This window comes from Tympanuchus pallidicinctus, unplaced genomic scaffold (assembly GCF_026119805.1).
Source record: "Tympanuchus pallidicinctus isolate F22 unplaced genomic scaffold, pur_lepc_1.0 scaffold8, whole genome shotgun sequence".
NCBI lineage: Eukaryota > Metazoa > Chordata > Aves > Galliformes > Phasianidae > Tympanuchus > Tympanuchus pallidicinctus.
The window spans coordinates 35,382,376-35,408,930 of NW_026294802.1; the positions used below are offsets into that span (position 1 = coordinate 35,382,376).

A 26,555-nucleotide genomic window follows, 5' to 3' on the forward strand; every position below is an offset into this window, starting at 1 on the left:
TTTGGAGGAGAATGAAACTTCAGGTTTTGTAATTCACTAAGATCCCTGGGATTTTGTCTATCTGATGCAATGACACTATTTGTCCAGTGAACACTTTGATTAGGATGTTGCATTTATTGCTAGGAGACAAATTCTTCTCTATACTGTCTCCCATTTTCTCCAGTGTTATGTACTTCCATGTCCTATTCAATCAGCATATAACTATTCAGTAAATGAATCAGAAAAAATAAAAAGATTCCTTTATCCAATCTCTTATCTTTGACCTTTTATCTTTTCTTCTGAAATTGTTATTTTACCTTATAGGGAAAAGGCAGAAAGGCTTGCTTCAAAACTTACTGATCTAGAAAATACTTTAAAACACTTAACATCGGTGCAGTCATTCTGATGAAAGTCAGATGGGACAAATGTTGAAAGTGTAGCAGTAAGCAGTCTTTGGTAACTTTTTTTTTTAATGATAAAAGACTAGAGTACAATGAAGGGCCCACGACTGTCTAGAAAGATTGCAAAAAACATCAAATATATTTCAGGCCTACAATAAAATAGCTGAATCCCTAGAATTACTGTAGCATTATTTCCCTCCACACATTACGTATACTCTGAGAAGTGGGATAAATCCCAAATTGTACACCTCTTCTGGGTTTAGACATTTTGAATTCCTCTAGGACCTTTTGTCCAATGCTTCTGACTGATCTGGGGCAGCTGACAAGTACAAAATTTTCTCTGCAATTTAGGCTGCCTGAATCTGGGACCTACTGTTTTCTTAACTTCCAAGTTAAAAGTGTTCAGATTGAAAAAGAAAGGCTACATGCATTTTTCTGGTAACTGCTGTGATTCAAAATGCAAAGTTGAGATGTTGTTTTTGATAGATCACAAAACACTTGAGAATACCTAAATTTCACATTCTCCTTGGTTTGGGTGTGGAACCCATCAGTAAGAACTCTATCTACTAATAGGCCCTTCTGCACTCAATGGAGGAGTAAAAATTCACTGCTTCTTGTGTGGGCTGAGTATTTCTGTTTTCCAAATCCACCCACTCACAGGATCAAATTATCTGGCACTTGATCTTGATAATATGATCCTCTTTTTCCTTCCTAATAGTGACATAGTTAATCGTGTTAATGTAAGTAACCACTGAGAACATTTATCTCAAAGCTGGTGCAACTCAGATGTCGTAACAGATGTCATGGCTTTAGCTCTGTCCTGTTTGCAGTTCCAAAGTTTTCTTTGCAATTGTAAAAGCTAGATGCAACAGGGATATGTGAAAACTTTGAAACCATAAACAGCATGAAACCAAACGAAGCCATCTGCTTAAGTTTTTGGAGAATCTGAGATGACAGCTCTGAAATGTGAGCTGCTCCAGCTGATCATACAAATAAAATGCTTTCTGCTAGCCACAGACGGTGGAACAGCTATAATTAGACTGCAATTTCACACAGAGAATCTATTTTTCCTTGCATGAGTTTTTGTGCTCAGCTATAAATAATGAGAACTTAATTTACATTTCTGGGGCTGTGTCCAGGACTACAAGCCGTGTTCACTGTTCCAAATTGTGTTGCCTCCCAGCTACAACCAGACTAAAAAATGGTAATAAAGACTTGTCATTAAAATAAATCTAAAACTCCATAACTTACCAGAAGTGCATCTGATATCAGAAAGCACTTATATATACATATATTCGTGCAATATATAAATGCACAACTGCATGCATATAAATATAGTCTGACTTTTCTTACACCAGTCTGATTGAATGAGGTGAATGAGTGGCTATTTTCATGGCCATATCATTATTAAAGCACCTAATCAACAAGTGGAAAGAAAATATATGTAAAACAATTAATGCTTTCTCTTCCAAATTCGTGAAAAATGATGGAAACTTTCACAGAGATTTTGACTTGGGATTTTTATGGTCTGAGAATCTGAAACACAGATGTTTGTATGTGTTAATTACAATCCTGTGATGACACATAGGTGTAGAAAAACCCTATTCATAAAAACTGGATGAAGAATACCTTGTTTGACAGAAGAACATTACAAAGAACCGAGTATTACTGAATTCAAGAATAAGGATCATGGTATTTTCCACTCACTTCAAGCATTCACTCACAAGATTTGTGAACCTAGGAGAGCAGGGAGTCACCTGCCTTTATATTCAATCAGATGCTTGAATTGAGAAGTATATGGAAGGTATTGTCACTCATCTGTCTCCTACACATAGTTGTTTGTAAATGAAATAAATGTGATCAAATGGATAGCACTAATCAGCAGTGAGAAAGAGAGTGCACCTACTTTCTTAAAACAAAAAAAATGCACAGGGCACAGGAAGTGAAAATCTCCTTTGTAGATGTGCTGTTTTTCTACTCCAATTCATCAGTGCTATTGCACCTGGACCCTGAATATTTATGACTGTGAGATACATCTGTTATATGTTCACAAATAATTAGACTTTGCTGAAGCAAAGCTAATGAATTCCCCTGAAACTCTGTGGCAAAATAAGCAGATGAAAGGTATTAATAAGCATTCTGGATTCCCTTTATTTTTTTTCTTTCCTAGACAGAAATATTTTCTTCCAGCACTGATTAATACTCTGTATAATGATGCGTAGCTCAAGCTTTTCTGTCCTGACCCCTGCAATTTCCCCACTTTAAGCACTGCAAAACCCACACATTAACAAATCATGCAGTTTTATTTTACCTTTGCCTGCACCTACAGCAGGACGAAGAATACCGGCTTAAATGGAGGAAAACAAGAATAGGAACACTATATAATTAGGTAAAACACCAAGGGGAAATACATATTTCATTTTATAAACCAGAAAAGCATGCAGACTAGAGAAAATATATTAATTCAAATAAATTAGAAACAATCCACTTATGCTGAACACTGACAGACTATTACAGGACAAAAATTAATATACATGCATTTACTAAATTTCATTGGTCATGCTTGTTAAGACTCATGGTTTAAAATACATGTAGTTTATGTACAACCTTAATACACTACTAGAAAAATTATATTGCATACCAACTCATTTAAAGCAATTGAAATAAATTGCAATTTCACTAACCATAAAATTACGTGAAAAGATGGTATCAAAGTAGAACTTTAACACTGAGATGTGCAAAATGATAAAAGACTTCCCCCCACATTTCCTTTTTGTTTGAAATTACTATTAATTTTTGAGCCTTCATATTTAAATAAATAATAAAGAACATCCTCAACTGAATGTCTGCCAAAATCCCAGATCTAGAACAGTTACAAACATAAAAGCAATAGTGGTGGGATCAAATAATATAATTATTTAAACATACAGTGTCACCAGTTACATGGGCCACAGATAACAAATTTATTTCTGCAACCTTATGAAGTTATATTTTTTGTTCCAGCTCTATGGGAAAAGAAATCAGGCATTAAAGAAGCTGTTGCATACGTTAAGAAAGAATATATTTCCTAAATGAGCCATAAAGCTACATTATTTCAGTTTTATTCTCTGTGACCCAAGCAGGTAACTGAAACAGAACAGGTGAATGGAGGAAGATCAGGCTTAGATCTTGTGAATTTACTACAAAAGGACCTCATTTGAGGTTTCTACTACAGTAGGGAAACTTGCACATCTTTTCTTAAAAACTATATATAGTATTTCAATAGTGTATAACACACTAAGAAAGAGCCCTGGAGAATTTTTTACCAAGGACTATTTCTGTAATGGAAGGCAGTAGTTATATATTTAACCAAATTGCTAGTCTTTTTTAAACTCAGTGGGTTTTCTTTATACATACCCATCTTACCTTCATCCATAATTGTTACTGCTTCCTCAGTTATCTGACTTCCTGATCCAACTGATGTTTGTGCATTAAAGTAAAACTTGTATCGTGTGCTGTAATTCAAATTTTTTAATATCAAGCTGCTCTCGTTGGCAGGTATTCTTATTTCTACCAAGGGACCTAATTCATGCGTGTTGTTAACTGTTATTGGAATAAAAAAAAAAAAAAGGAAGAAAGAAGAAAAGAAAAATAGAATTAGTTAGGAAAATTGCCTACTGTTAAAACAGGCTTAACTTTTTTTTTGTATTTGTTTGCCTGCTGCATTGCTAAATTCAGGTTATATGAATGATAATGCACAGTTTCAGAAGAAGGGCACCTTTATGTAAAAAGGATCTATGAAAGAGACAAAAATTCAACAGGGAAATGGGAAACACCTATAGGTTTCTTAAGCTCAAGTTGCATCCTCTTAAGTAAAGTACCTAAGACCTCTGAAACTCTGAACTAACTGCTTAGAAATAAATTCAGTATGCTTAGAAGTAAAAATGCTGAAATGTCTTCTACCTAATGCCAGGAAACAGTGGAATTTGGTAAGTGAGAGAAAACAATCTACCTTAAGATGTCCCATGAACGTAATTCCTAATTCCCAGTGTCCTTGCTGACTAATTTCTGGGCATGTGGATCCTAAGGAAGTGACAGGCTGAAGGGATATCAGGCACATTTTAATTTAAATCTTGTATATCTCTGATATGAATGAATGGCACATGTGATATTTTTTATTTTAAAATTAGAATATTGTGAAAATTGAAAAGGCAGACAACAATACAATTGGATTTATTTTGATCTACCACTAGCGATATTTCTCTGCAGTCAGAACAAAGGATTTATAAGTGCTTTTGATTTGGCTGTTGATTATCTGTGGGCCTTCACCTCCATTTTCCTGTGAAGCATGGTTTGAGAAAACAAAACTAATAGAAAAGTGCTAAACTTGTACTTGAACAAGAAGAATTATTCAAATAGGATCAGATATATTGTCAAAATACATTGAGCTTTTTCAAACTTGACATCTCTAGTGCAATTATATCTTTTTGAACATCATAAATTTAACATTACTTTTAAGAAATGATTTACTGTTTGCTGGACATATTGTCAAAGGTAGAGCTATATACAAAATAAACTTACTTGGCTGAAACTTCAGTATGTATGATGTCAAAACACCATTTGGATGGGTAGGTGAACCCCACTCTAGAGTCAGAGAGTCCAGTGTTGGATTAGTGATCTTCAAAAAGGAGGGTGAGCTAGGAACTTTTAAGAAGAATATATGGTAAACACAAATTAGATGAACTTAACTCATGAATTATTAAAAATATTACAATATTGAGCCATATTATTATTTTATGATATAAAAAAAAATTCAGCAATTGTATCCTCAGTTGTTGTATACTCAGATGTTGAGTATACAACATCTTTATTTTCATTTCGTACCTCCTTCAGGAGTTTTAAACATTTTGTCTGGGCTTGCTGGTCCTTCTCCTTTACCATTAACAACTCTAACATTCAGCTTGTAAGAACTATAGGGCTCTAGCCCTGGTAACATTCCAAAAGTCTTGTTTCCCCTGAAAGTCAAGATCTTTTTTTCTACATGCCGCTTACTCCTTCTGGATAGACTCTGTACTTTCCAGTAGTAAACCTAAAGACAAAAGAAAATTTACAGTGGGTATAGAGATATTCTAGTTTTGCAGAAGTTAAGCTTTTCCATGCATATTCATGAATTGTATATGTAGGAGTAACCATAATTTAAAAAAGCTCAAGTGAAAATCATAGAACCACCAAAGTTGGAAAAGGCCTCAAGATCACCCAGTCCAACCGCCCACCTACCAGCAAAACTTCCCACTAAATCACATCCCTCAGTTCAACTTCTCAATGTTTCTCAAACACCTCCAGCCCATTCCAGCACCTGATCACTCTTTTGGAAATGAAATTTTTCCTAATATCCAACCTGAACTTCCCCTAGTACAACTTGAAGCCATTCCCTCTCATCCTATCTAGTTATGCAGGAGAAGAGGCCAACCCCTCACCTCACCACATCCTCCTTTCAGGCAGTTGTAGAGAGCAATAAGGTCCCCCCCGAACCTTCTCTCCAGACTAAATAATCCCAGTTCCTTCAGCTGCTCCTCATAAGACTTTTGCTGCAGACCCCTCACCAGCTTTGCTGCCCTTCTCAGGACATGCTCCAGAGCCTCAATGTCTTTCCTGTAGTGGGGGGCGCAGAAGTGAACACAGTACTCAAGGCACAGCCCAGGTCCATTTCCTGTAGTCTCCCAGCCACTCTGCCCCAAGCCTGTAGCATTGCCTGAAATTGTTATGGCCGAAGTGCAGGACACAGCACTTGTTCTTGCTGAACTTCATCCTATTGGCCTCAGCTCGCTATCCAAAGCAACACAGTGCTCCAGGGGTAAAACTCATCCAGAAAGTTGTGCCTTCAGGACTGGGTGAAGATTACCATCTGCCAGTCCTGCTTATAATTGAAGCCAGTTTGATGCAAATTCTGCTTTGGAACAGCCTTCATATTAGATGATTCTCAAGTTGGCATCTTAAGTTCATATAAATCCATACTTGCAGGAAGAAGTTTACACAGCTTTCAAAGCAGTCTTGCCATCTTGTTACACGATTAGATAATTTTCCTCTAACCATGCATGTATATTCCCTGTGATATGGAGGTCAAATAGCTGTTCTTAGTGTGAAAAGAAAAAAACCTGACATTTTTCTAGGCTGGAAAAACACACAAATCAAGAAAGGTCTCTGAAGTCACAGTCATATAAAGATCTCCATGTATGAACTATTCCTCCTTTTATATGACAGAAGAATCAGAGCACATAGCTTATTCTGACGTCCATTTTGCTAAATTTGTTTCTAAAAATCTGCAGATGAGCCTCACAGGTAAATACTGGAATCTCCTTGACTGCCCTATCTTTACCGTACAGAATCTACCACAGCTTCTGGAAAGACATTAACACTTGCACCTACAAACATCTGTGTTAATCCTTGGAGTATCAGCTGCAAGTGCATGACTTTTCATTTTTCACTGCATAATTTTCACGTACTCAAAACCAAACATTAAAATTGATGTAACAGTGTAAACGGGTAAATTTCTGCCAAATATTTTTGCCAAATATAAATCACCTATTTAATTAAGGAAGCTGTGATTTCACATTTGAATTCATAAAAGGGAATTGTTAAATTGCCAGCCCACTTTTTCTGAAGCATTTTAAAAACATATAATCATATGCTTTATAAGCTATTTCAGTAACTAAGACACTAAGCAAAATGCACGTGACAAGTTTTCAACATTACTTCAGAGAAAGCTTTGTTTCAGTAACTAACTATTCTTAAGTCTTAGGACATGGTACACCTTGTCTAGTTTTAGCTTGATTTAGTTGTATCAGTAAAAATTATTTAAGAAACTTCTGCTGCATCTGCAACTTATTCCAGGATATACCATTGTTTCATTTATCCTAGCTATTAAAGCAAAATTACTCAGTGGTCAGGTCAGCTGTCAGTCCCGTAGTCTTGAACTTGTTTTATCTATGACTGTTGCCTAACTTATTTTAGCTTCAGCACTGCTTAGCTTTGTGTAACTGCAGTTCTTCTCTTCTTCAAAAAGAAAAAAACCAAAAACCAAGAAACATACCAGATACAGAGAAGGACTAACACACTAAACAAAAGGTACCATGGCATGACTAACTTAGGCTAATGGAAAGAGAAGAGTGGAAATAGAGGACAGAAAAACTGGGATTATGACAACTCCCTGTAAACAAGCCTTTGAAGAGTGAAAACACTGGATACATTGGCAAGGGTTTCTGTCCATGGCTTTTTTTTTTTTTTTTTTTTTTAATTAATTATCATTAACAGAAATTTGGTGATTCAGATTATGGGCATTAGCATTGTAGTAACTGTTTTAATAGGGAGTAATAACTTCATTAAATTTTGATTATCATTGAATTTTAATTATCATTAACATAATGGATGATCTTTGGTTACCTGTTTGCTTGTTTGATATGCAGGTTGACGTGAGACTGTAATCTAACAGATAGTGATGTAAAAGTATAATAAGTCCTGCTTCTTGGCCAGATTTATTATATAGGGCAAAGTACCACACTAACTACAAATACTTACATTAGCTCATTACAGGACTAGCTTATGTCTTTCCAGACAGTGGCATTTTGTACCAGATAAGTCATACCCACATACCAGGAATACAACAACCTGTAATGCACTGAAGTTTAGATTCACTGCTTTTGAATTCTAGTCCTCAAATTTATAAGTATGATGTGCATTTCTTTTGTTCCAAATATTCTTTCCTTCTGTCAGTTTTAAAATATTTTCTCTTTTCATTTAAACAGAAGTAGTTCAAAATAGTCTGTCTTATAAAGTAACATAGCTCAGGCTGCGGAACTTACCTGTTCTGGTGGAAATATTTATTAGTATGCATAGAGATGAGTGAATAAGTAGTTACTTATTTTCTACTGTTTTGCAGAGGAGGTTAATGTATCCTCTCATTCTATCCTCTGCTCTCCACAGCACATCTATCATACATCTCAAGTGTCAATTCTTGATTTTTTTCTGATTTGCTTCCAATGCAAAAACTCTAAAGAGCTCTAAAGCAACCTTTGTGACTGGATTTTCCCTGACTTATGAAGGTCACCAGCTGGTCCAGTTTCCTACTTTGAAGTCTTCCGTTCTTTTCTAATTGCATTGTTTTGTTTCCAACACAGCCTACCCAGTTATCATCAAAGACAATACAGTAAGCTTCCTTCAGGTATACTCTACAGCTTCCAACATTTCCTATATCTCTAAATTGAGCTTTTCCTTGGCCTCTAAAGAGACACCACACTAAAGTACCAACTGGCTAGTTCATCAGAATCATGTGACTAATCATATTTTAGCAGAAGATGAACAGCTGCAAAAAAAAGTCAATAGCATTATACCTTGAAGAAAATCTAACAGAAACTATTTCTCCTCATCTTCTAAATAACCTTTTGGAAAAAGATCTGTAAAGCTATTATAAGCTTTTAATCTATTTAATACATGCAAACTTGATTGCAAAAACATCTCCTTTTTCTTCAAGGACAATGTCACAGGAGGTTGGAGCCTTGCCAAATTTTAAATAAGTCTTAACAGCACTGTTGCTCTTGTCAGCAAAACTTGTGAGCTCACTGAAAAGCAAGAAATCTCTTACATATCAAGTTACTTCAATCTGGATACAATCTCACCTAGCAGAAGTGATCTATTTTAATAAATGAGAATAGCAAGCTTTTGATTGTACTTACTTTATACCCTTGAAGATGTCCTCGGACAGATTTTAGTGGAACAGGGTCCCAGTGCACCTTTGCCAATGTGCTGTTAATTACATGAACCTGCACATTGCCTGGAGCAACCATTGGCACTGTGTGGAAAGGTACTGAGTTAGGATCAAACACCACGTGAAAATACTTTCTTGGAATGACTTATAGCATTTCCTTGAGAAGGCAGGTTAAAAAGTTGATCCTGTGTGCTAAAAAAACCAATCTCAACATAAATACTACAGAGTTTTATGAATGCTTACTATTTCCAACTTACTTCATTTTAACTTACAAAAAAAAAAAAAAATAAACTACATCTCTTTTTAATACTTCATACTACTATCAATACTTTAATACTTCAATTCCCACTCAGATTACACACCTAGTTGCTTTTAATTAATACTACGGAGTCAAACTAGGAAACTTACAGTCTTCCCCTGAGTGTCCAATAACCTCTGATGGCTCTGGTGCATATCCCAGGTCATTTAAAGCCTGCACTTTTATTTCATAGGGAACAAAAGTTGGTGTACCAGACACAATATATTTAGACACGTTTGCAACTACTACAGATGTCCATTCATCGTCAACATCCTTCTGGCGCCAGCTGACTTTGTATTGGAGTCCTGGTCCGTTAGACTGAAAGCCTTTTAAAGACTGAAATAAAAAGAGTAAATCAAGCAGCTTTTAAAATATTCTGTAACCACTGAAAAAAAATCTGAAGTCACAAAGTTGTTGATTTAGAATTTTACTGAAAAATTACCATTGTGTTCAGGGACAAAAAAGCACTGCTGAAATTTCCAAATTACTTCTTATATGAGGTAGTTTCAGTTGCTTTTCAGTATTAGTAAAAATTGCATTGAGAGTTCTGAATAAGATAATAGCTAATTACCAGATAACCTAGCGTATACATATTTCTATTTTTCTATACATATTTCTATATGTATAGAAATATGGGGGTTTCTATACATATTTCATTTTTAAATATAGTTTTTAGAAGTAGAAGAGGGAGAAACAGATTTACACCAGCTCCCTAAAATTGTGTGTCTCTAGAGGATGTTTTTTTGCCTGGCAGGTGAAATTGGTTTTAAACGGCTCTCTTGAGCTCCTACCATGATGGCAAGGGCTTGACAGAAACACAAGTGTTTTTGCTTTTTTTTTCAGAGGAATTGTGCACAGCAATTCAGCTTATGACAAGAGCTGAGAATTAAGTTTTACATTAGAATTCATTCTAAGAGTATACTTGAGATAAAACACAATTTACATACTTAAGTTTTTCTACATTGGCAGCAAAACATCTTGTATTACCAATTTAGTTGCTTATCTCAGAGAAATCACTCAAGGAAAATATGGCACCTTGAAAAAACATTTTTCTTTGATAACGTATTCAGATTTTCCCTGAAAATGAAGAATGGGAAATGTCTACTATTTTTTTTCTTTTCTAAGAATGTGTTAAACATACAATACATATATTATCTCACAGGCAAATCTCAGATAGATATTATTTCTTTAAAAAAACTCTCTTTAACAATGCTACTCACAGCAGCAACAACAAACAAACTTCCAAAATCCAAACTTACCTCCCACGTTATTACCAAATTATCAGGTTCTGAGCCTATTCCTTGTACATTAGAAGGATTTTCATCGGGGTCTAAAAACAAAGTATTTACATGTGAGCAAGAATGACTGCCATTTCCATTCCAAGCAAATACAATGCCATTCACAGCATAGATCAATCACTGGTAGGCAGGAATACTTATTTACTTGCGGATTTTGTCAGGTACTGTTCAGATGGTTCACTTGGCTGACTTCTACCAATTTCATTGACAGCAATCACACGGAATGAATAGTTGACATATGGAGACAACTTCAACTGTACAGTTGTCTGAGATCCAGGAACTTCCGTCTGGTAATGCCATACCCCTGGCTCATGCAATCCATCTTCATACTCAATCACAAAGTCTGGAAACAGAAATAGAATCCAATTTTATGTCAAAACCTGCAACACCTCCCCAGATCAGCGTAGTCATTTTTGAACGAGCTAATCAAAACTGAGCAATCCAGCTAACATTTTTAAAAATCATGGAAACTGAAGTTTAAGAACATAGGAGACATATATAATATGGATCTCAAAAGTACTGCCTGGATGGAAATCTAAGAGAAGAACTCATTCTTTTGCTATGTGGTATTCTTACTAATACAGATGTCAGGCAGCACATTCTTGTAAGAGCTATCTGCCAGGTACTGGATTTTAATGTAACAGGAATCCTTGAACTATCACAGCAAGAAAGTGGGACAAGATCGGAATTTTGATATAAAATATCATTTTGGCTGACAAATACATTGCTCCTGGTTATATCAAGATGACGTTGTTGTAGTACCTATACAATATATTAAGACCATATCCATTTTCCTCAGTCAGATCAATGAACAACTATTTAAAGTCAAGAGCCATTACTTGAGGAAGATTTTTAAGTGCTCTTTTCAGTATACTCAAGTCAAGGAATTCATGTACAGAAACTTAATTTCTTGAGATTTTTCTGAGTGAATATTATTAATTGCAGTCAAATCTGTGCAGAACATACAACCTCAGTGATAGACAGATTTGTAGAACCAAAAGTAAAATAATTATACATTATTATGCATTTTTTCAGCTGTCAATCAGCCAAAAGACAGATTCTAGTATATGAATCATATTACCTTTGTAAAAGGATCACTCAAAATGAAATGGTATCTTTGAGCCCCGTTTTTTTGAGCTGGTAACAGGAGCCACAACATTAGCCTTACTTATGATGCAAATGCTTTGTTTCACAACCTCTCAGGGGACGGACCACACATCAATTTAAATTTACTGTAATTAATACCAGCATTACTTAATTTGAAGAATAAAATTTCCAGTATTTAAATGTATGCATTGGAAAATCTCTGACATGAACCATCACCTGGTATTAAATCTCCTGAGTCAGAATGATTGCTTTTCAATAGGAAAGAAAAAAAGACTTTTGTCATCTGGTCTGGAAAAAAATCAAAGTACTGACACAAAAATATATAAATACATTATAAAAAATATAATTCAAATATTTATATTAATGCTTTCTTACATTTTAAAAAGCAAATTATGGGTTTATATACATTAAACAAATCTGAAAGCATAAAACTTCAGTGCTTTCATTGTGCTCAACTGGGAGAAATCAGAACATTTCAGATCAATTTCCAGTCTAAAAAGATTTAATACATTTATTTTCTCTGTCTTATGGAGGCACTGTATTCCCTCAACTCTCTAGACTAGGAAAAACAAATTAAAAAAATCTATCTGGTTTATATTCTCATGAAGGATAGGGGTCTGCCACCAATAGTGATGAAAGGTAGTGGTACTGCTACTACTTCAAGTTCATGGGAATTACAACAGAGTTAAAGCCAGATGACAGTAGCTTTCACCTTTCAAAGGACACATAAGTAACTTTTTATTCATTCAACTAATGAACAAGCCTGTTGTCTACATATTCATAAGAGAGAACCTTGTCAGACGGAGCTCACATCACTATCAACTTTTATATTAACTCGCACAGGTTTCTGGAATAAAAGTCCAGCACTTCGGGGCAGTAAATAAATCTTTCACCTTGGCTCTGCGGTGGCGGACAATCAGTGATTTTTTTAATGCAAATAAATGGCAACTGTAACAGATGAATTTGCCATTCTTCCATGGTGCACAAGAAAAATTTTTTAAATTCTTTGGTGTCTGCTGCTACAATATACACAGACAAACATACTTGTAATGGGACTGTTATTTTCTTCTCCTGGTACCCATGAGAGTTCAATGCTTCTTTCTAGCTGACCTGTCAATTCCAAGTCAAGCGGTGGATTTGGCCGAGCTGTAAATCAAATGAACACAAAACAAATAATCATGCCACAATATGTTTGTTTCATCTTTGAAAAAATCCTTACATTACAATGAAAAGAAGCCCACAAATACAGCAGTGCAGATCTACCGACTCGAATAAGCATGGTTTCATGACTATTAGCATGCAATTGTCACAAAACAGATACGAAATGGGGAAGAGGTGATGTATTTGGAAACTTCTACACAGTGACAAGAATTTGCACTGTTATATAAAAAGTGAAACATGAAGCATCTGTTTAGTTTATATAGTAATAATCTGTTATAAATAGAAATATTTAATAAAATGGAAAATAAAGAACTCACATCAAAAAAGCTTTTCTAGAAGCACTACAGATATGTTGCTTGTGAAATCAAAGCAAGTATAGTGCAAATGGAAACTGAGTTGTTAAGATACTTATTTTTGTTGTACTTCTTAGAAATACTGAAATATCAAACAAGTGGATAAAATACACCTTCATAATGCATGAAGATGTAAATGTTCATTTCAACTAAAGAACATATTTAATTATATTAATTGTTACATGAATATAAAGACGAATGAGTAGGCTCATTTAAGAATGCATAAGCATTTTCTCTGCATATGACAGGACCTACATAAATGTGCTCAACACTCAGAAGGATTTTTGTATCTCAAATTCTAAATTCAGAAAAAATGATTTCAAATTAAAGGGTGTAGGCTTTCCTTTTTAAGGCTATGCATGACTGACAGATATTTTGGTGGTTTTTTTTAATTTCAAAATCCTTTCTTGGCAGTTTCATCAATCATAAATGAGACAATAAGGTCCTACCCATTTTGTATGAGATAAAATGTAAACAAACTATAACACAAATACACCAGACCAAGAAAGCTGCTATTAAATTAAAGGAAAAACATACTACAATTTCTCTACTACATGTTCTTCAATAGCAAATTAGCTTTAAGTAAATGAATGTATTTACCTTTTGAGACTTTCATTGGTTATACAATTGATCTGTATTACAGTGTTCACCATTAGAAAATACTCTCACACTGTAATCTCAATTAAAAATAATGTATCTTTTAAAATCATTTATTCTCTAAAATATAAAGCACCCTGCACTGTAAAGTTCCAAAGTCTATTACTCCAGTACCAAAGCAGTTGGTAAAATGGGATGAAAACAAACACACATTCACACACAAACACACAAAAAAAGAGAGAGGGATAAAAAGATGTTGCACTTTGTAATGGAAAAATGAGAAATACATCTGGCAGATGAAGGGAACTTTGTATTAGTTTACCGTAAATGATAGCTGGAGTTGGGGGAGCAGCTGAAAAGAACATTAATATAAAGGATTTAATCAGTTAGTAGCCAAAGGAACAGAATATAGCAGGTAGTTACAGATCATAACGATTAGAGATAAAGAAAAGCTAACTTATTTAAAGTAGTTGAGTTTGAGTAATTGAGAATTTTAAACTGAAAACTGATAAAAGCATTCTACAATAATTTATCCTTTTTTAGAGTATAGATGGATCAGGAAAATAAAGTAATCTTACAAAAACTTATAAACGAGTACAGGATGGTTGTAAGTACAAGAATAGATGTCATTCCTAGATATGCATAAGATCACAATACGATTTTAAAACACAAGCATACTTGATTTCAACTCTCATGTTGAACTTCAGTTCCACTTCCCCAGTCAAGAATCATACAGGACATCTACTGAAAACTTTCTTATAAACTGGGAGAAGGGGCAAACTAACACATTTTACAAAAATCTGCAATTATAAAAGTTAACAGGGAAAACAAATTTAATAAGAAAATCATTGAAAAGTCCAACAATCAAGCATGCTCAGTCTTTCTGAGGAGTAATCTAACTGTAGAAGAGATTCCTGAAATAACAAGTACTTAGAAATTCATAATTTACCATGTTAGCTCAGGTGTGATACAAATTAAAAACTATACATTGTGAAACTGCATGTGTCTTGAAGCCATTCGATCCTTTTGTAAGTAGATGACTCAAAAGCAAACTTCAGAGTAAGATTATTATATTTTTAAAAATGAAACACATATACAAGTATCTGAAATTTCTTTTGTCCTATCCTAGCAATCAAAACCTATTTTTATTTTAAATCGAATGTTGTTTTCATACTTAACAGTAATTAAATACAGTTCTGTTATTGTAATTTTTTAGAGTATTCTTACCAACAACAGTAAGCACAGCACTTGCTGAAACACTGTCCAGAGTAGTATTAACTATGCAAGTATATGTTCCATCATCTTTATCAGTTACATTCATAATGGTCAAGTTGTCTTTACCAACTAGAAACCTGCAAATACAATAGATTCAGCCAATGACTTTCAATAACTGGTACTGCTATAAGAAATATGCTTAAAGCATTGTCAAATCCAGCATGTGTACTTCAGCAAATATCGAGACAACAGTGTAAGCTAAGGAACTGTAGCAGTTTTTTCTGCACTAAACATCTTTCCATAGTAACTGCCTACCTTTTTTTCTAATGTATTTTTATTTCCAAATGAAATACTTTTAATTGTCTGTGATCTACAGCAGAAATTTCTTCATTTACTCTTTAGTTTTTTTATGCTTATAATTGATATGTATTATCAATGTATACATTAAAATAAAATTGCATTTCATTTTATTTTGAATTCTAATTTAATTTTTTCACCACATTAGATAAGTCTTATAGTCATCAAATATGGGATAATATTGCTTGAAAAATATCACTAGGCTGATGTGTGCCCTTCAAAATTCAGGAGAAGAAGCACACAGAAGAAACAAGAAAACAAAAATAAAATATGAAATATTTTGTCTATACCTTTCATCATCTGGTAGTTCATTATTGTCTTTCAGCCATATAACTGTTGGCAATAAGGTAGGATCATGTTTTATTACACACTCAAATGAAGCCTGGGCAGATCTCTGAATCACTTTGTATTCTGGCTGTTTAATTATCATCGTTGGGTCTGAAATTTGAAATGTCTATTAGATATTTAGAAAGTCTTAAGTTCTACAGTAATTTGTGATGAAACAGGGATTCGTAGCTTACCTTTAACTTCCAATTGTACTTCATTTTGTGTCTTTCCTAATTTATTCCTCGCAACACATGTGTATGTGCCAGTACTATCCTTCTGAGCCACTGGAATTTCCAAGGTCCCATTATCATGAAAAACATACTCATTTCCACGTAAGATGCTACCTTTCACTCCCTTAAACCTTTAATTGAAAGATATCACCATTACCCAATGCCATGATTAAATTCTATCATATTTTATTATTTGGAAATACAAACTTGGAATGCTATGTTAGCAAATACAGACAGCATCCATAATGAAATTTAAACAAGCTTAAATTTAAGTTTAAACTTTGCACTTAAACACGTTACTATGCCAAGTATAATTAATATGTTTGTTTCCATAGGTGCAACTGGTTCTTTTCCATAACTTAAACACAACTACAACCTACCATTCAATTTCAGGCTTAGGTGAACCAAAATAAGCACAGTCTATTAATGCAGGACTATCTGCGATGACTTGATACAGTTTATTAGCAGGAGTTAGAATCCTTGGTGGCTCAGCTGAAAAGATAAAGATATCTGGATTTAAAGGCAAAGATACAAATGCAAAACATAAAGACATCAAGAAGGGCCTAAAGAAGTATTTCTGATCTCATTCTAGGGTCCAATTATATTCAACTATTTGCAGCCTGAGGAAATATAAATGTAGCAAAATTTTCATCTGAAAAACAAACACTTGTTTCCTATTTACAATTAATAGGGCATTAAAGCCAGTGGTTTCAATTGGAAAATTTAAAGTAGAACATACTTCAAGAAGAGAAACTCCTGGGAACAGAGTGAACTATATAATTACAAGAAAACCTCCGGGCAGAAAGAAGGCATTTTTGGTGAAACACCTACATTTTTGAACAGAAATCCCAAAATGAGGTTCTTTCACTTAAATAACTGTCTCTCAATCAAAAGACCTGCCATTTCCTTCAAGAGAGTCTTTAGGGGCCATCCTTCTACTATTTTTGTTAAATTCAGTGGGAAGATCCTGAGGCCACAATATTTCATAATGTGAAACACATCCTTGGAGGCCTTCAAGACTAATGCATAATCATTTCTCCCTGCAATAGTAATTTATAGACCATCTTTAGTTTAGCTGTGCCTTTTCCAGGGATTACCTGAATCTGGGATCACTGCAGGAGTAAAATGTGGTCTATACTGCAGTTTTCAAATGTAACGAATATTTAACAGTCCCCAAACTCCAGCAAATACATGAAAGTGCACTGAAACATTCTATCCTAAGGAATATTAATTCCTACCTTACTTTTTTTTTTTTATGATTTAGTAATAAAAAAAAATCTTCCAGATTTCTCAAGATTCCACAATTGTGCTTCTTACCAAGTAGTAGTGAAAGAGAAATTCAGGAATATCCTACAAAAAGAAACCCCAAGATATCTGTATATGGGGCTTTTACAAGGCTCAGGAAATATATTAGTTTCCATATACTAAAAACCTCAACAAATGCTTGGGCAAACAATCCATGTAATAATAGAAGACAAGTGAATAATCAAGAAGACTGAAAAATACAAGCATTTTTTTCTTACCAAGAACATTCACAAATGCATTTGCCAGCAAGTATCCATACTCATTAGAAGCATTGCACTGATAAACAGCACTTGACCGCTCTTGCACAGCAGAGAAAATGATGGTATCCCCATCTACCTTTCTGCTAGGGTCTTCTGGGGCAACTGTTGGTGTAAAGAAAAGAAATAGTTCTTTCTCTTAAACTGAATTATATGTTTCATGCTACAGAAAAGAAGATATAATATGCGATACCAATATGCCATTTACTCTGTTTTCATATTTGTTCACTGTGTAAGATCTGAATTCCAGAATGATTAAGGAAGTTCTTCCAGTTCTATACCCGTTATATACCACAATTCAGGGTGGTAGACTTCCTTTTTTTAAAGGTTTTTGTGTTTGTTGCTTTTGTTGTTGTATTGTGTTTCTTTTTGCCTGAAGAATCAGAGGTGAGATCAGATTTTGCACACAAGAAGGAGGAAATATACAGATGCAACAAAATTCAGGACACTACAAACACTATCTACAAAAATAAAGAAATATTTCTGAACATCAAAAGAAAACTGTGTTACAATTGGAACCTTAGGGCCCCTAGAGTTTAATTGTTCAGCTTTTCAAATCTATTTTTATAATTATCTAAATTATTTAGATAGTCCATTTCAAACTATCTCAGAGTAACACAAAATCAAGTCTTCACAAAAGCAGTGACAGTAATTCAGTAGGTGGCACTCTTTCCCTTATATAATTATTATGAAGTGCCACTTCTCCAACTATTCTATAGCAGCAAGAGGTGTGTCAAAATGCTCTTGCATCCCAGAATCTAGAGTATAACTGAAAATAAAAATTTGAGATATAACTGAAGAATAATTACTATCGGTTATGATACAACTGGAGTCACAGAGGTATAACAGAATTAGCTCATAACGCTGCACCGAATAAAAATGCACAAATTATAATTTAATGGTTAAAATAGCTAAGTAAAATCTATCAAAACATTACTAATGTTGATACATTGCTGATTTTATTGCTATATTAATATGAAAAATAAGTGAATAAATAAGAACACCATAGTTTCTTTACATCGATATAGACACCAATTATTGGAGTTTGAGAAAATAAGGGCTTATATGGAAGACATTTTCATATAGAAATATTCCTGATTTCTCTGGATTCATAGAGAAGATCAATTAAAAAAATTGACATGGATTTTCTGTAAGTGACTGTACCTTTTGTTTCAGATAGTATCTCAGTTCTCAACTCATAAGTGCCATGTTCATTACAGGATTAATGGGCTGAGAATAGTGGAGCAGTGAGTAACCCAGCAGGCAGTCTAGTCACCCATGAGAAGCATTCTGTATCTGCACACACATCACCATTATGTGGAAAATGTACGCAACCATCCCCCCAGAAGGCAGAGGCTCGTGGCTCCTTCCTGTCCCATGCTTCGTGTATCCCTCCAGTGTGGATATATCTCATACTTTCTAACTTACAGGCTTGGTAGGACCCCTCATGAGGTAAGCATTGAGTTGTATAAAAAGAAGGGCAGCATCTTCCCTTCTCACTGGTTCATTTAGGGAAGAGATATCACTCTTCAACACTTCAAAGAAAAGAAAGTGGGTGCCTGTTCTAAGAAAAGTGTTTTAAGTCATGGGTCCAGGAGAAAAGAAAAAAAGAAAAGAAAAAAAATATCAGGGTAGTCAGCGCTTCATTTCTTTTATCTAGCTACCTGCATGCTGAATCAAGAGAGCTGTGTTGAGACTGGCATCTACTGTGTGTTTTGTGACATACCTAATACTTCCAGGCAACACAAGCACAACCTACATGTCTTTCTTTGCTCATGTACTATACTGCATCTTGCTGGGCCAGGCCCTGGAAGGTAGATGCTACATTACTCAACTATAATCCTGCACTCACACACTGCTTGTCTGCCTTCATGAGTACTCTGGTCACCATAAATAATGGCTGCACAAAAAGGAGAAAATGCTTTCGATGTATTTGACAAACTGACAGGGAAAGCTGCAAAGAACTACATGATAACTAAAATGGATGTGTACAGCTGGGCATATGAACTGTAAGGATTTGCTGTAAAATTTCTGCTGTTGTAATGTATAGCTGAGCATGTGTTCTGTATCAGACAACATTCAGTCTCAAAATCATTGAGTCAAATATAGCTTATTTGTCTACAAAGGAGGTAAGACCTCTGTGAGATACTTCTGTCATAGCTGGCTATGAGCATCCTGAACGCTGTCTGTCTTTCTGAACACATGCTCACTTCGTTTCACAAAATTTTGACAGCCCAGGCAACTATTTTTCCTCAGTATGTTTAAAGAACTACTATGGCTCTTATGGGGAAAAAAAAAAAAAAAAAAAAAAAAGAGAAGAAGAAGTTTGGTTTCTGAACAAAAGCAGTTAAAACACACCTTTACACTTAAAATAAGAAAAAAATTCCAATTTTTTTTTAACCCCTTTTTACTAAAGTATTTAATTTTCCTGATCAATTATTTATTTGTGCAATCTCAGGAAGCTAAACAAAAGAAGATCAAAAGAACTGTAAAATGACAATGCGGTCTGTAACATAACCTTATTATCCAAATAAATGATACAAATTTCAGACTAATAAAATTCTAAAAGGACACTTTTTTTAAAAAAAGAAAACTAGTAGGTCATGAAATAATTGGTTTATTGATTTTACATTTCCTTAGCTCAAATCCCATTTTCCTTATGGAAAACTGGAAGATAGGATCCATTGTTGGAAGATTTTGTTATTGTTGTTATCATTTCTAGAAGCTTAAAAACAGAAAAATGTGGTCAGACTGATGGAGGTTACGGAGCCCCTGTACTTAGGGAAAGTCAAAGTCTGAGCAGACACAGTCTTGAGCAACTTGATGCAGATAATACTCTGCTTTAAGAAGGCATGTAGGACTAGATGATCTCTAGTTCCTTCCAACTTTTCTATGATGCTGTGATTTTAAGATAATCTAATTAAAAACACAGATTGACAATAAGAAATTGCTCACTGAGAAGGAGGTATACACCTTCAATTGCTATTCTGTAATTTATTATTATTAGCAAAAAGGCTAATAATTTTAAATTCAGAAATGATGAATCCAATACTGTTACCCCATTCTGAAATACAACAAAGTATGAGCTCCAGCTGATCTCAGATATTCTCAGCTCTGCTAACTTAGAAGTCAGGTCCCATAGTGCGTAGAATTAGGTATTTTTTTTGTCATTGCCCGAGAAACATGATGTAATCTAAGGTAATATATCTTTTTTTCCTTTTTCCCAGAGGCATACTGTAGATTACAGTCTAAGTTTGCATATAAACCCTTTCTATTCTATAGTGAAAATGCTGATGTCATCTTCAGCTGTTGCGGAGATTCCCTCTGGCTGAAAACAATCTGGAGAAGAAGGGAATTAACTTACTTGCTTGATTTTCCTTGTATCAGTAGGAACATATAGAGCTTCAGCATGAATAAGGACTAATCTTACCCAGATCAGTAACATGTCACAGAAAAATAAAGTAAGAACTTTAATTTAATTTTAATTTGAGAAGAGCAAAAAGATTTATGATTATCTTTAGGTGCCTGCATTTTCTTTCATGCTATCTTCAGCAACTGATGTCATCTACCTGGACTTGTGCAAAGCATTTGACACTGTCTTGCATGACATCCTTGTCACCAAATTGGAGAAAAATGGATCTGATGGATGGACCACTTGCTGGATAAGGAATTGGCTGGATGGTCAACAGCTCAGTGTCCAAGTGGAGACCAGTGACAAGTGGTGTTCCACAGGGATCAGTGATGGGACCAGTGTTATTTAGCATCTTCATGGGCGACATGCACAGTAGGATCAAGTGCACCCAGGTTTGCAGACAACACCAAGCTGAATGACACAGATGCAGTTGACACACTAGAGGGAAGGAATGCTATGTCGAGGGACCTGGACAATCTTGAGAGTTAGGCCTATGCCAATCTCATGAAGTTCAACAAGGCCAAGTGCAAGGTCCTGCATCTGGGTCGGGGCAGAGTCAAGCACAGATACAGGATGGGTGGAGAATGGCATGAGAGCAGCCCTAAGGAGAAGGATTTGGGAGTGCTGATTGATGAGATATTCAACATGAGCCAGCAATGTGTGTTTGCAGCCCAGAAGGCCAGCCATATCCTGGGTTGCATCAAGAGAAGTGTGACCAGAAGGACAAGGGAGGTGATTCTGCCCTGTTCTTGTGAGACTCCACCTGGAGTACTCCACCCAGTTCTGGAGCCCCCAACACAAGAAGAACTTGGAAATGTTGGAGCAGATTCAGAGGAGGCCACGAAGATGCTCAGAGGGCTGGAGCACCTCCACTATGAGGACAGGCTGAGAGAGCTGGGGCTCTTCAGCCTGGAGAAGAGAAGGCTTCAAGAAGACCTAATTGCAACCTTCCAGTATCTGAAGGGGGCCTACAGGAAAGCTGGGGGAGGATTTTTATAAGGGTAGGTAGCAACAGGATGAGGGGAAATGGCTTTAAACTGGAAGAGGTGGATTTAGACTAGATGTCAGGAAGAAATTCTATACTGTAAGTATGGTGGGACACTGGAACAGATTGCCCAATGAGGCTGTCAATACCCCTCCCTGGAAGCATTCAAGGCCAGGCTGGATGGGACTTTGAGCAACCTGGTCTACTGGGAGGAGTGGAACTAGACTATCTTAAAACTCCCTTTCAACTCAAACCATTCTATAATTCTATCAAAGTAATGAATAAAAATAATTACTACTGCTATGTATTCACAATGACTATCTGCTCGTTGAAAAACGTTTCAAATAGCAATTTTTATTTTTTTAAGTTCATGAATAAGATCATTTCAGTGTAGGAAACCACACAGGCAGAAGAGGAGCTGCAGAATTTGATACCAATGCAGGAACAGAAAGTCTGTTGTTTAAGCTGATGGTTTCTCTTTCATCTCTTTAGTAAAGCTGAATTTTCATTTTGCATCAATCTCTTAGTGATGCTGAGAAAATTATGTTAGATTTTTATAGTGAGCATCTCTTGCAGTAGTTCTACTAATATTATGATTCTGTCCTTAAGTTTATGGCCAAACAATAGTTAATGTAAATAATGCCTGAGATTACCACTAGCTTTTAACACATTGTTTTCAGCTCTGATGTTAGCGATATCTTTAAAGACCCCCTTACTGTTGAAAAATATTAAGAAAGTAAAGACAGCTGGGTTTTTTAGAATCTTATGGTCCTTGCATAGTGATGACCTTCAGATTCTAACAGTATCAGTTGATCACTAACAGTATCAGGTGATCACTTTTATTCTAACTCTTGCTAAAAATAATCTACAAATCTTCATGATTTGCTTTTTTCTCCAAAAATTTATGTTGACAAGTAATTTTCAAAAGAAGGAAGATCTTTCTGTGGTTAAAAATAACTACAGTTGAGAGACTGAGGTGGCAGTTCAGAAGAACTATTTGTAAAATGTTGTACATCTGTATTCTGATGGATTAGCTACGACAACAGAAGAATGTCACAGAAACAGGACATATTTCTGCACAGATGCATACAGTTCCAATGGTATGCTGCAGGTTCTGACCCAGACGAATACTAGACTATGTTTTCAGAGTTGAGTAAATCTGGACAAAAGCCAGTAGAAAAATAGTAAGGATGAGCAGTATAGAGCATCAGAAAGATTTGAAAACCTATAGGGTCATACAAGACTGAAAGTAAGCAAGAACTTCAACTTTGCCTTACTCTATCACCCACAGCGAATTCTCAAAGACTTAAGTCTGGAAGAGATAGAGCAAGAAAAAAGTGCCCTTTTCTTAATAATCTCACATGATTCTCGGTTAAATATTTTACAGTCATCACTGCAATCCTTGTTCCAGGACAAGCTTTTGATATTAATCATACTATTAACACCAAAGGGATGGCAGGGTATTACCCCCACAGCCACAGCTGTATTTTGACTATCTGTGCAGAATGAAAAAAAGCTGCTTATCAGAGGTTTTACTATCTACTGCAAGCCCTAAGCCAGATTCATCTCCTTGGGGCATCAGAGTCCAGCAGGTTTCCCTGCACCCTCCATGGCCATCATAAGCAGCATGTGTGTGTACTCACACAGAGCATGATGGACAACAAATCCCCGAGCCAGGGATTATCAAGGCCTTTCATGAAGGAAATTTAAGGGCTAATGTTTCACCATTCCCTTCAGTATGATTACTAATGGAGACTAACTCAAACTAAGATTCAATGTGAAATGTGATATGAACAAGTGAAGAACGTTTTGAAAGCAAATAAATAGTGCCTTTCAGTGCACTACTTTGTTTAAATCTAAGTGTATTTAATATTTAATAGTTCATCATGAACTATGAACTACTGAACCAATAAATTAGTCCTTTGTGCAGTGTTTGCAATGTCTTTCTGCAGTCCAATTATGAAAGCGCTTCCCCTTCCCAATTAATCCATGTTGTTACTTTTTTAAAAGTTGAGATACTTTACGCATGGCTTCCCTTTTGTAAAGCCATGTTGAATATCTGAGCACTAAAACACAACGGATTATGCAGCAGTATAAATAATGCAGAACTCGAGTGTTAACTGAAGCGCGAGGCAAGGCAGAATCATGGCCTGAACTTTCAATTGCTACTCGCAAAGTAATTCTAATTGACCTCAATGGGACTGTGCATGTGGGTTCAAATTACTCCTGTGAGTAAACATTACAAGGTTAGCTCTTTATCACTCCAATATGCCCAGAACAGCTTGCTTTAAATTTAAAGCATTACTGTCCAAAAAAATGTTCTAAAAGATTTCAAATAAACTTGAAATCTTCCTTTAAAAGTATCACTTCATGCTGAGTAATATAACCTGGAACACTTCACTTTTTTTCATAGATGCTTAAAGTACATTAATTTTTTATTTATTTTGATACAAATCTGGTCTTCATCTTTCTTCCCTTTTCCATTTTTCCTTTCTCCTTCTGTTATTTAAGGCTCACTCTTTCACTGAGACACGGATGGACAGCTCTTTCTTCAACACTCCCCCTCCCTGCCTGAATGTATTACAGAAAAACAAAACCGGAAGAATTAAGCATCTCCCAGTTGTGCTTTCCAATAGAAAATGAAAGTATTGCAAACAGATTACTGGGCCACAGGAGGCACATTGTGGGATACATGATGACAGCAGGGCTTTGAAATTCAAATGTAGTTCTTTTTCTTTGAAATCCTGCCATGGGTGTAGCTCAGTCAGCACTGCCCTGAAGCTGAAACAGCTGCTTTAGTTTCCTTTTACAGTGATTTACTAATCATTCAGCTGGGAGAGGGGCTCAATTCTGTCATTTAGTAACAAGTGAACAAAAGGGCATACTGTACTTGGTAGTTTCCGTATCAGCTTTTTGATAACTCAGAATAACACAGAATTACAAGAATCTTAAGAACTGCAGTTTCTGTGATCATGACGCTTTTCTCTCTTTGATGCTCTGACAGATTCAGTGTCCTGGAGCATCCAGTGAACTTGAAATTACATATTTAAGATGGTGAAATTTCAGCCTTCCTCAGCAGTGAAAGTGACCTTTAGCATAACACTTAGCTACTAAGTTATTATTTGCTGTATTCTTTTGCCTTTCCTTTTTTTTTTTCCCTCCCTCCTATTGAGGTTGAGTGGTTAATTTTATTAAAGTCTTTTAATTTTTCCTGGGTTCCCTTCAATAAAGCTCCGCATACTGATTCCTCAGGGCCAGCGAGCTGCCCTTGCTTTTGGAAAATTTGGTGGTATCATGCAGCTGCTTCCAAAAACTTTGTATCTCTTAATGTTTTACTGCTACCCTGAAATGCTGCGAGATGCATTGTGCCTTTTCTGGAAAATTTACTTGTTTGTTATTTTAATAGCAACTCCTACAGCTTTGACAAGGCAGCAGTACAAGGCAAAGATGCTTTTCACAATCATCAGCAAAAGCTGTTATTAGTCAGGAGTGCTGAAGGAGTAAACTATCCAAGACAAAAGTCTCCACCAAACAAAGCAAAACAAGATTAATGGCAACTACATACAAATAAGAAGGATGTAGAGACTACTTAAAAGCCAGAAAAGTAAGAACAGGATTGGTACAAAAATTCAAGCATAAAGCAGAAATTCTCATTTATGTACACACAGCATGCATAAGACTACTTTGCTATTTTCCTATTTTCCTGCAGTACTTACCTTTGTTCGGTGAGACGAGTGATAGCTCTCTGAAATGGTGCTTAATGTGAGCTTACATAGTTTTCTTAAACAATGGAAGCTTCTTTTTTGACATCTCAGGCAAGAGATCTTAACTTACACTTAAGTAATACTCCTGAAATAGGCTCTTGGCTAAATAACTGTTTCAATACTTCCCCTTATTTCATCCTTTTGGTACAAAAGATGAAAATGCAAGACTCTGTTGGCTTCTGAGAACTACTTTGCTATTACAGACATACTTGTGGAAATTAGAATCATGGAGTGTCTTCTGTAAATACCTTTAGATTTTCCTCAAGTTGAATACTTTTCCCTGCAGTTCAGTTTCAGATCTCTTGTATTGCAAATATTTTGAATATATCTAATATAAGTTCTTGTTTGCCTTTTGCTATTTCCTGTATTCTCACTGTAGAGAGATCTATGTGACAACCACTTTTGGTGCACATCTCAAACACCTCCTGAAAATCCTGAAAGTCACAGTCATACAATCAGTGAGTCAGAACAGTCCAGTATTTTACAGTACATTCTCTCTCTCTTTTCAAAAGGAAACGGTGGATTGTTTTTATATTGCTTTATAAGAAAGGAAGGATAAAGCTAGACAAACCAAGTGGGATTTAAGGATGGTGGCCATGCTGAGTGCAAAACAACTGACAAAACACTGCAACACCCTCTGGCAAGCTCTTCTCAAGTAAAGTTGTGCTTTATGTAGCAGCTAACATGCGTTTGACTTAGTCATCAATTCTGGGATGCTCTTCTTACTCATACACAGAGAAACAACCATTTCACAGGCTTACAGGTTCCT

At 35.4% G+C, this 26,555-nt stretch overlaps 1 protein-coding gene across 19 annotated transcripts in view; it reads right to left on the minus strand.

The window, feature by feature from the left end:
- Positions 1 to 26,555, minus strand: part of NRCAM (neuronal cell adhesion molecule) — a 141,489-nt gene that overhangs the window by 25,217 nt on the left and 89,717 nt on the right. For 5 of the 19 annotated variants that reach the window (XM_052668498.1, XM_052668493.1, XM_052668487.1 and 2 more), the window contains 14 exons: positions 17,587 to 17,730; positions 16,444 to 16,555; positions 16,028 to 16,194; positions 15,797 to 15,944; positions 15,162 to 15,286; positions 14,257 to 14,286; positions 12,868 to 12,969; positions 10,862 to 11,059; positions 10,678 to 10,748; positions 9,529 to 9,754; positions 9,089 to 9,204; positions 5,244 to 5,448; positions 4,941 to 5,063; positions 3,786 to 3,962 (listed from right to left, as the gene is read on the minus strand). In XM_052668498.1, coding sequence (XP_052524458.1) covers positions 3,786 to 3,962; positions 4,941 to 5,063; positions 5,244 to 5,448; positions 9,089 to 9,204; positions 9,529 to 9,754; positions 10,678 to 10,748; positions 10,862 to 11,059; positions 12,868 to 12,969; positions 14,257 to 14,286; positions 15,162 to 15,286; positions 15,797 to 15,944; positions 16,028 to 16,194; positions 16,444 to 16,555; positions 17,587 to 17,730 — 1,944 coding nt within the window. Of the gene's footprint in view, positions 1 to 2,691; positions 2,728 to 3,776; positions 3,963 to 4,940; positions 5,064 to 5,243; positions 5,449 to 9,088; positions 9,205 to 9,528; positions 9,755 to 10,677; positions 10,749 to 10,861; positions 11,060 to 12,867; positions 12,970 to 14,256; positions 14,287 to 15,161; positions 15,287 to 15,796; positions 15,945 to 16,027; positions 16,195 to 16,443; positions 16,556 to 17,586; positions 17,731 to 26,555 lie in introns of all 19 variants that reach the window. The other 14 variants (XM_052668492.1, XM_052668497.1, XM_052668496.1 and 11 more) reach the window with 5 other exon arrangements.